Raw genomic sequence first — 10,779 nt, forward strand, 5'->3', positions numbered from 1 at the left:
AGGTACATCTCCTTCTATTTATCCTTTTAAGGATACCCCCTTAAGAATGAATCCATCAGGTTTTGAAGCCACAAAATGCTATTGTCACACTTGAGCTACTTCAGAGTCTGGAATATAAAATTAGGATGTACACTTTATGAATGTTCAGTAGTTCTTGAACTTAGTGATAATAACTATTTGTACAGTGGCTTTAAACCGCATGAAGTAGGAACTATTATTCCTCTTTCACAGGAAAAGAAATGATGAAATGTGGAAATGACTTGTGCAGAATTATGGAGCTGGTAAATGGTTCAGACAAAATAAGAACTCTGGTTAGCAGAATTCAGTTCTCATCACCATTGTGGTGTGGTGTGGTGTGAGTGTGTGTGTGTGTGTGTGTGTGTGTTTGTGTGTGTGTGTGTTGGTGTGTGTGGTGTGTGTGTGTGGTGTGTGTGTGTGTGTAGTGTGTGTGTGTGGTGTGTGTGGTGTAGGTGTGGGGGGAGTTGGGGGGAGTGGAATGAAAGAGATGACTATCTCAAAATATTACCCAGCAGGTATAGTATCTAGAATGACTGAATGAATGAGCGAGTCATTTGGTCCCTCAGTCCCGGGCACTGTGCTAAACCCCAGTCACCTGCTTGGTCCAGGTTCTTTCCAGGACCCTAGTATTGTCCAGGTGGCTCCCTCCTCAGATCAGAGGCTCTCAGTCGTGTTCCCTCTCTGCCTCACCCAGGCCTCCCTCGTGGGGCTGGCTTAGATCAAAAGGATCAATGATGCAAGTCACCTCATACCTTAGATGCACCTATGATGATGCAAGTCATCTCATACCTTGGATGCGCCCGACATCTGCACACAGCTATGTTCCCATGGGACCCCAATAGGGACACCTCTCTGTCACCACCACCGTACGCTAAGAACCACGGTGTTAGGGTTTCCAAGAGTGGTTGCCTCCCAGCTCCAGTCTGGGAGCCCCTCTGCTGTTTGCGCGAACTGGGCTGAGCTTCGCGGGGAGCTGGGTTTGGTCTGGCAGTCTAGTTCCATTTACTCTTCACGGTTTGTTAGTGTCATGGCATGGGTCAGAATTTCCTTCCTTCTTCAGGCAGAATAACACTCCTTTGGATATGCCACATTTCGCTTTTCCATTCTTCTGTCAGTGGAGGCTTGAGTTGCTTCCACCTTTTGGCTCTTGTGAATAGTGCTGTCGTAAACAGCGGCATACCAATCAATACCTGCTCGAGCCCCTGCTCAGTTCCTTTGCTTACACCCCTAGAGGTAGGAGCAGCTGTGCTCTTAACCACCCAGCTCTCTGCTTCCTTCAGGATCCAGTTTCTGCGTGAAACAGCAACAGTGGGGGGTCGGCGGGTGGAGGGCAGCTGTGTGCCAGGCACAGAACCAGGTACTGAAATATCTTCTTTCCTTTAATCCCCACCCAGTCCTATTAGGACTGTCCCCATGTTGCGGATGGACTTGGCCACTTTCCAGAGGTCACCATTGCAGAAGCTGGGGTTTGACCTCAAGCCTGTCTGACTCTAGAGCCAGCACCAGTGAGAGTGATCATTACTGATTGGAGTTATCAGGGAAGGCTTCCTGGAGGAAGGGGCTTGAGCTATGCCTTGAGGGGCTCAAGTACTCTAGACATACCATGGTATTCGTGCCGGTTGGTTTTATTGCAATTTTATTTGCGGAAACTCTCCCTAACCAATAGATGAAGCCCCTGGTCATGACCCCTTCCAGAGCCAGGTGGCCCCCGGCCTTCCTCTCTCCCCAGGTGTGCCGAGATGATCATCAGCATGGACAGCAACCAGATCCACAGCAAAGACCCGCGCTATGGAGCCAGCCCCCTGCACTGGGCCAAGAACGCAGAGGTAGGCAGAGTCTGGGGGAGTGGTGGGCAGGGAGCGGGTCCCTGAGCCCTTTGTTCCTCAGCTGCCCGAGGAGGGACCCTGAGGATGCACTTATTGGTGAGGTGGGGACCGATCTTGTAGCGGGCCCCAGGCAGGCAAACCCAAGGAGAGATGACATCCTCATGTTCCTCTACGGCTCACTGGCACGGTGATGGTGTCCCCTCTGCAGCTTCTTCCTGTATGAATTGGGGTTCCTACGGCCTGCCCCTGGAGGTGTTGTGAGGTCAGTGAGGTGGTGCATAAGGAAATTCTTTGTAAATTGGCAAGTGCTTCATAAACAGAGGTGGTGGTTGATGGCGATGACAGTACTGACTCTTGCTGTGTCCACAGAGAGGCTAGTCGGGCATCTCCTCTGAGGCCTCTCCCTAAGCCACTAAGCCATGCTTCGTCTCCCTGGGAGGATGGAGGCCTCTGGTCTCTCGTCTCCAGGAAGCACAGCTTGGCAGTGCACTGGATGGCCCCCCAAAGATCATGGCTGCTCATAACCGTGATGGGCCAGGAGGGAGGAGACGCCACCTCTGAAGGGGACCTTCTTCATACCAGGAGCTAGCCACCAAGTCAGGCCCTCAAAGATCATGGCTGCTCATAACCGTGATGGGTCAGGAGGGAGGAGATGCCACCCTCTGAAGGGGACCTTCATACCAGGAGCTAGCCACCAAGTCAGGCCCTTTCACGTATGTTTTGTCATTCATTGTCACCACACTCTGTGAGGGACTTGCATTCCCATGTCACAGCAAAGAAAGCTGAGTTGCAGAGGGGTACAGTGACCCTCCCAAGCACAGACGACTGGGGTGAAGCAGGGTTGAGCTCAGGGTTTGAGTTGTCGGTCTCCGAAGTCCAGGCTGCTCTCCATGGCCCCAGGCTCCCCAGGGCTGCTGGGTGAGCAGGGCGGAGTGTTGCCAGGTCCCTTTGCAGGGAGGGACGGGGTCCCTTGAGCTCCAAGGAACGACCTGGAAGCCCCTTAAAACAGTTGGCACATCTTCAGCTCTTTGTCCCCTAGTTCCAAGGGTGCTGATGGTGTGGGAGCCAAGGTTGAGGGCCACCCCCAGAACTGGATCCTGCCGCCTGGGCTCTTCCGGTGCTAGAGCTCTCCAGAGGCCCAGCACCTGAAGGCCTCCGAAGAAGTGGCAGTGCCCAGGGGCCGCCAGGTGCCGCAGGCCACAGCTGCTCCGAGCGCGCCACTGACTCGGGCCTGGACCCTGTCTCCACAGATGGCCCGCATGCTGCTGAAACGAGGCTGCGAAGTGAACGGCACCAGCTCCGCGGGGAACACAGCCCTGCACATAGCGGTGATGCGTGAGCGCCATGACTGTGTCATGGTGCTGCTGACCTACGGGGCCAACGCTAACGCGCACGGAGAGCATGGCAACACGCCGCTGCACCTGGCTATGTCGGTGAGCCTGCCACCCGCTCTGCTGGGCGTCGTCGGCCCGAGCTGACCGCATGTGTTGCGGGGAGGGCAGAGGACATCTCCTCTTTCTGTGCCCTGACCCCCTCGCTCCCGTCCCCCCACGTGACACTTGCATGTGGCGCAAGAGGGGAAAGTACAGCTCTGGCTACTGATTGTGGCCTTGGGCGATTCATGTCACCTCTGTCAGCCTTGGTTTCCCATCTGGAAAGTGGAGGTGCCGGTGCCCACCTGGCAGGCACTCGGTCACTACGAGGAATATCTAAACAACACAGTATCTGGCACAGGGTGAGTGCCCACAGATGTTAGTTTTCCTCCCCTGCGTTTTTAGGGAGCAGCATTCGCCTGCCTATTGAGCTCATCTCCCTGTTAGACTCCGAGCCCCTGGACGGCAGGGCTGGCTTACGCGTCTGGTGGCCGTGGTAGGTGTTGGTCACACTTGTTGGTCTGTTACATATTCCTGCCTTTAGGGCTCTCCAGTCTGGTTAGACAACTAACTACAGTATGAACAGATCAAGTGCAGGGAAGGGAGTGTTATTGTGTTAGACACGCATCTGTGTCTATGTTCACGTAACCATAGTAACACTGCATGTACGTAAATCTGTGTAGTAAGTCTCATAACGATAGAATGGGAGAGGCCCCTGGGACTCTAGAAGTCGATTTAGGACAAATTCAGAGACATCCTGTTTTATACCGCAGGTCATGGTTGTAGAGCAAGGTTGCCCAAGAGGCTGAAATTATAAATAAAACCGTGGACATTTTTAGTACTGAATGGGCCCTTAGGATTTTCCAGTTCAGTGGTTCTCAAAGTTTTTGGTCTGTTTGGTCCCTTTATACTCTTAAAAATTATTGAGGATCTGAAAAACTTTTTGAATTTTTATATGAATTTTATCTATCTATATTTACCAGGTTAGAAATTAAAAGTGAGAAATTCTCAAAATACTTATTAATTCACTTACAAATAGCCATAATTTACCAATTGCATGCTAATGTAAATAACATTTTCAATGAAAAACAACTTTTTTTTCCAAAACAAAAAATAATTGAGAAGAGTTGGCATCGTTTTATGTTTTTGCAAATCTTTTTAATACTCAGCTTCAGAAAAGACATATGGATTCTCTCCTGCTACATTTATTCTGTTGTAGAATATTGTTGGATATGTTGAAAAATAAGAAGAAAATCTGGCCTCACATAGTTATATAGTTGGAAAAGATACGTAGTTATATCTTTTCAGGTAATTATGGATATTCCTTGATATTGCACCAAAACTCGACAAGGGGTGGTGTCTGACAGGTTGGTTGTAGTGGACACTCTGAAACCATCTTCAGGCTCTTTTCACACTTTTTTACGTTAAAATCCGCTGGCATCCCTTGCACTTTGCATGGCTCTTTTACCCATGAATGATTTTGTGTTGTACTTGGTAAATATTGGTTCACTGAGTATGCATAGCTTCCAAAAATGTTGACCCATTTCATTATACAGTATCAAAAACCCACATTTGTAAATATCACCATCAATCTCATCAGAAAAGTCTTTAAATTTTAGGAAGCTGTCGAGCCCATCATGGCATATACAGGTTTTCTGGAATTCCAATATTTGTTTGAAAGCTTGAAATTTATCATTGGCACAAACTACTGCTAGTTGTTTTTCTTGAAGTGACAGGCTCACTGCTTTCATTTCTGAGACGATGTCTTCTCAATACCCAAGGCAGAACAACTCTAGTTTTTGCCTGTCATTCTCTCAAGTAAAAATGGTGTTCCGTGAAAAAAAGCAGCTAGTTCCGCTCTCAACGCAAACAATTCCACAGGTGCTTTTTCTCAAGACTCCATCATACTTTGTCATGCCACAGAAATGCCTCCTCCATTTCTCAGTTCCATGACACAGAATACACAAAGAAACTCATGGCAACACTTTGGTGCCACTGCCTTGCTTAGTACTCAGGCACCAGCAATGTTATTCACCATTATTTTTACACTATCAGTGCTTAAGTCAACACAGTGCAAAGGCAAACATCTTGGTATTTTCTATGAAAACAGTTTTAACTCGTGAACCTTCTAAAAGGGACTCACGCATTCACGAGGGTCCACAGGTCTTACTTTGAGAATAGCTGATGTACTTCATTGTTCCTCACACTCGTCACATGCAATACCATCTTCACAGCTTGCAGCACGTTCATGAACCACTTAATGATGCATTTCAACATTTCTTTAAGTTGGCTTGCTTTTGTACTTAAATTTTTTTTTGAAGAAAGTGTTACATCACTACCATAAGTGGTTAAACCAGTGCCACAAATAAAAAGTAACCAAAAAAGAATTACATAATTAATGATTAAAACACACATATTTACCTGTGCCCATGTAAATCCTAATAGTACAGGTGTTGGAACAACGGCATTCTAGACACACCTCTTCATTCTCTAGATGAGGAAATCAGACCCTGAGAAGAAGGGGGAGGTGATAAGAGCTCAGAGCAACTGGCGACCAGTCTTAGGGGATTTGCCCACCCCACCAGAAGCCATGCCATGCCCCGCCCCCGCCCAGCCTACCGATGCTAATTGCAGGTGCTGTGTGCAGGGAGGCTGCACTTGAAGGCTGCCGTCAGGGAGGATGTTTGCTTGGTTACCTACTCAGAGCCTTCCCTTTACTCTCTCCCCTCTCCTGATACTCCTGAAAGCCATCAGCAGCTGACTCTTCAGTGTCCCCATGGCTCCTGGGGCAGGGGTCATAGCTGCATTGCTTCCTCTCAGAAGGAGCTGGTGGGGCTGGGGGCTGAGTGAATCACTTCCCATATCTGCCCGGGTTATGAAACGTTCACCTGGGGATACATGTAAGCCTGCTTGTCAGGGCACCAGCCTTCACATCGTAGACCCTGGAACCGCAGATCGACGGAGCAGTGTCTCTCCCTGTGCTAAGGAGAGGCTCACTGAGTTGATGGGTAGGCGGAAGGGGCCAGGGTCCTTTTTCTCTTCATTTCCCTGAGCTGTTGCATATTTTCACCTCACTCCATTCCCAACAGAAAGACAATGTGGAGATAATCAAGGCCCTCATTGTGTTCGGGGCAGAGGTAGACACCCCAAATGACTTTGGGGAGACTCCTGCATTCATCGCCTCCAAGATCAGCAAACGTATGTACTTGCCACTGTGGGACAAGCGTTGGGCAGGGGAGGGTCGGGTGCCGGGACTAGGGAGGAAGGAAGTCCCTGCCATCTGGTGCCAGCATCCTGTCCGTACCCACTCCCCGTTGCTCCCTGCACAGGGTTTCTGGGAGGACCTGGGAGGCTGAGGGGAAGCTTTTTTTACCCCAAGAACAGGGGGCCTGACCGGTAGGTGGAGCCCACTAAGGGGTTTGCCAAGCCAGTGTCCTCTCCCATGAGGCCCATCTCACCTCAGGGTGCCAGCCAGGATTCAGGGGGGCCAGGGGTGGTATAGACAGCAGCCCAGGCAGCCCTCTTTCTCATCCTTGGAGAATTCACTGATGGAACCAGTACACGAGTGTGCATGCGTGCCCCTGCTCACAGGCATGCTGCATGCAATGCATGCTCACTTGGTAAGCCTTGGCTTCAGAGCTGGGAAAAGCAGATCCTCCTCACCAGAAGCCCAGAGCCCCCTCTGGAGAGTTTCAGGGGGCTACGGAGGTTGCCGCGGGTGTGAACCTGCTAGTGTGTGTGAGCGTGCGTGTATGCGCATGTGCACGTGTGCATGCGCTACTTCTTGTGGCGTCCTTTTTAGTTCTCCTGTCCATTAGATGGGATTAGTTGCTCATTGGCTGGCTAGTTAGTCCCTTTCGAGCTCTGAGAGGGACTCTCCATTCAGCCATTTTGAGAATTGCTGAATATGGAGGTCCCGCTTTCTCCACTGGAGGCAAAGGGAAAGTGGGAGTCCCAAAATACACTGAACTGCTCCTGGCACCTCCCTGGTCAGTCCCTACAGCCTCCCCTGGCCCCAGGAAGCTGCTCTGTCGGGTCAGCACACCCTGGCGTGGTGAGGTCACACATTTCGTCACGTACCCGGGCAGCCTGGTAGATGGGAGAGGGGACCGTGTGTGGAAAGGAGGGGCCTCTCACTTGCATACTGAATCATTTCTGATCCTGTGCGATCTCCCCCTCCCCAAACCATGACAAGTTGTCACCAGGAAGTCACTCTTAACTCTGCTGAGAACCATAGGGGCTGACTGCCGCTTCCCACTCCTCCAAGCAGCCCCCACGGAGCCGGGCTGCGCGCCAGTGCATCATCCCTTCTCCCTGGAAAGATCTCAGCCCCCACCGATCAGCCTAAGCGACCTAGGTAGGCCTCGCCCCTCCCACCGTCCCTCCTCTCCAGCCGGTTCCCAGGCCCTCGGATCAGAGCTCCTGGTTGACCCAGTGTGGAAGTCCTGGAAATGAGCAGGGAGGATGGCAGGATGTGTTAGCCTTGGGGACAGCCAGTTGCCCAGAGAGCCCAGAGGCCAGTGGGGTCCCTGGCTATTGACCCACAGTCCATTTCCCCTGAGAGGGCACCCTGGACATGTGTCTTAGGTCTGGGCGTTTGTCATGGCACCCATAAGGTGGGTGCTTTCATGCCGCTTCATGTCCCTTGGGCAGTAAAGAGTACTGTAGGGGGCCCGGGGCCCCTGACCCTTTGGCTTCAGTGAAGTGTTTCTGCCACACCGCTGAATCTCTGTCAGGCCTGTGTGCCCTCCACTGGCCCTTTCATTGACCCACGCAGGCTCTTGAACATGGCCAGGCAAATAGCATCGGCTCCTGTGCATCCTTGTTGCCATGGTCACGGCCTCCGTGGAGACTCTGGGTCTCCTGTGGGCTGGCCCACCCAGGGCCCTAGATCATTTGGGAGTGGAGTTTGTTTTTGCTGTTGGGAAAGCAGATGCCAGCACCTCCAGCCAGGATAGCCCAGCCCAGCCTGGAACTCAGGAGAGGCAGAGCCAGCAGCCACTTAGTCCTCTGGCTCTGCCCCTCTCTTCCCCTCCTCCTCCCCATCCAGGACCTGCACTCCCCCATCTTTATCTCTCAATTTTACAGGCAGTCAGTCACCCAAGCCAGGCTGGATGGTGGGCCTGGGGCACAGCGTCAGATGGGTAATGCCGTGGGCCTAGAGGGGCCGCAGAGCCCAGACATGCCCAGCTCCCTCCTCCCCTTCTCAGCTGCGTGACACACGCATCCTTCCTCACCACCCTCCCCCGTCACTGTTCGCTGCCTCTGCTGGCCAGTCTCCCGCTTGTCTTGCCCATTCTGGCCACTTTCCCACCGCTTTGCAGCCTGCCTTCCTGCTTTGCTGCTGCAGACTCCGAGCACAGTAGTGGGGAGGGCCCGGCAGAATCTGGGTGACGTGGCACTGCTGGGCCAGGCACCTGGGGCCGGGCTGCTCGTCAGGAGGGCAGCTAATCCGCTGGGTGGGCACAGGGGAAAACATGGATGGGTGCCTCCAAGCAGAGAGATTGCTAAGGAAGTTTCCAGACCTGGGATCAGGACGAGGAGCACCTGAAGTGTGGTTGTTCTTTGTTGACGGAGTTAAATCCTGAGGAACATCCTGACTCAGCCTTTTGGCTCAGTGACCTTGGACAAGTAACCTCTTTGAGCCTCATCCATAAATTGGGAATAAAGATTCTGATCATGGTGGTTGTCAGCAGCCCCAGCCCGATGCATGAAGAAATGCATCACGGACGGCAAAGCACAGGACGTAACAGGTGCTTGTGTGTCACGGATTTGGGAGACAGACATTGAGGAGAATCCAGGTGCTGGCCAGGCAGGGTGGGGGCCCTTTCCAGAACAGTGGGCTCCCATCTGTTCCAAAACGTTTCTCCCTGAGGGGCCTGTGGCCTCTGGCTCAGTTGTCCTGGGACAAATAGCCCTTCCTGGGGGCAGCAGGCAGATGCTCTTGCTAGAGATAATGGGGTGAGGCCATAGCTCCAGATGTGCTTCAGAACCCATGGGGCAGGGGGTGGCAATTGCCTGGCCCCAGCCCACCCCACTCTGTGCCCCACAGAGCTGCAGGACCTAATGCATATCTCCCGGGCCCGGAAGCCGACCTTCATCCTGAGCTCCATGCGAGACGAGAAGCGGACGTAAGTGAGGAGGGAAGGGGGTGCCATATGTGCGAGGCCTCTGCCGAGTGCCCACCGCAAGCTTGAGGCTTCCGCCCATGGCCCCGTGAGGTGGCTCACGTGTTCTGTAGATCACAGGGAGGGGACCGAGTCTCTAGAGCCTGGGTCTGCTCCTTCGTCAGTGTCCGTGCAAGCTCTGGGTCACACGATGGATCTGGCCGCCGTCCTGTCCCCCTGCCATGGTTGTGGGGGAAGATGGCCCGGATCCCCTTCGAAGAGCCCGGGGCCTGCTTTCCTCTGAATTCTGCCCCGCTCCTACCCCGCCTCCTTCCACAGAGCTGGTAGGTGGGCTTCTCGCCCATTCCTCTGCTGTGCACCAGGCCCATTGCAGGAGGCAGGCCTGGGTGACAGGCGCAAGGAGAAGCCCACGCCCTGTCCTGGAGGACAGTCCTAGGGGCCCAGAATCGGTGCCCGCTAGCATGTCAGGCTGTCACGACAGATGTGGTTCCCATCCGCTGTTCTCTCCACCCCTCCCTTTAGTGACAGATGGTTTATTCTGTTAATTAGCCCCTGTCCCTAACAGCCTTCCTAGGGAGGTAACTGCAGAACGGGAGTCCCCCAGAGGTTAAGTGACCTGCTCAGGGTCACACAGTGTCGGAGAGGAGACTCGGGCCCAGGCCCTCGGAGTCAGTGCCCTTTCTGCTGCTGCAGGCTCTCTCCTGGTGTTGTCCCCGTGCCGGCCCCAGCAGGGAAAGCACCCAGTCCCAGGGCCGCGTCAGGTGGCTGTGCCGCTCCTCACCTGAAGTGCGCAGTCCCCTTCGCCATATTCCACTTGTTTCCTCAGCCACCTTGTAATGTGTGCCCGGGGCATGCACCTGCCAATCAGCGTTCTAGCGCTTTCTTCCCCCTCTGCCCTCCTTGGAGGTGGGGCTGAGGCGAGAGTCAGCACAGCCCTGTGGGGACCTCCCCACACGGGTCTGTGAGCCGCAGCTTGGCCCTGCTTCCTCTGGGCTGACTCCTCCGGGGCCAGCACCCTCAGAAGGGTCTCTTGTATGTTTTGTCTCCCCCGTCAGGCCCCGTAGGCCTCCAGTGACGGCACAGCTTCCCCCGCCACCCTCTGGGCTTGCCACAAGGCTGGCAGCTGGTCCAGGAAAACACAAGGGACCCTGGAGGCAGGATACACGGTCCTCCTTAGTTGATCAGCTGTCTATTAACCGCTTCCTGTATGCACTGAATAGGAAAGCAGAGCCAGTCCCAGCCCTCAGGGAGAAAGGGAACCAAAAATGATTGCTCATGGAGGGGAGAGAGGTGGGTGGAGCAGGAGTAGGCTGAGCTGGAGGGTCCTGGTGGCCTCAGAGCTTCTCTCAGCAGTGACATTTAAACTGAGATGGCAAGATGAGACCAGAAGGAAGCATCCAGGTCTACGCACAGACTCTGGAGCCCTCCCCGCCC

At 53.4% G+C, this 10,779-nt stretch overlaps 1 protein-coding gene across 5 annotated transcripts in view; it reads left to right on the forward strand.

Moving 5' to 3' along the window:
• PLA2G6 (phospholipase A2 group VI) overlaps nucleotides 1–10,779 on the forward strand; it is a 53,197-nt gene that overhangs the window by 30,803 nt on the left and 11,615 nt on the right. For 2 of the 5 annotated variants that reach the window (XM_025048869.1, XM_025048870.1), the window contains 5 exons: nucleotides 1,748–1,844; nucleotides 3,095–3,277; nucleotides 6,307–6,415; nucleotides 7,413–7,574; nucleotides 9,270–9,348. In XM_025048869.1, coding sequence (XP_024904637.1) covers nucleotides 1,748–1,844; nucleotides 3,095–3,277; nucleotides 6,307–6,415; nucleotides 7,413–7,574; nucleotides 9,270–9,348 — 630 coding nt within the window. The remainder of the gene's footprint in view (nucleotides 1–1,747; nucleotides 1,845–3,094; nucleotides 3,278–6,306; nucleotides 6,416–7,412; nucleotides 7,575–9,269; nucleotides 9,349–10,779) is intronic. The other 3 variants (XM_025048872.1, XM_006914740.3, XM_025048871.1) reach the window with 2 other exon arrangements.

This window comes from Pteropus alecto, unplaced genomic scaffold, assembly GCF_000325575.1.
Source record: "Pteropus alecto unplaced genomic scaffold, ASM32557v1 scaffold6, whole genome shotgun sequence".
In the NCBI taxonomy this organism is placed as follows: domain Eukaryota; kingdom Metazoa; phylum Chordata; class Mammalia; order Chiroptera; family Pteropodidae; genus Pteropus; species Pteropus alecto.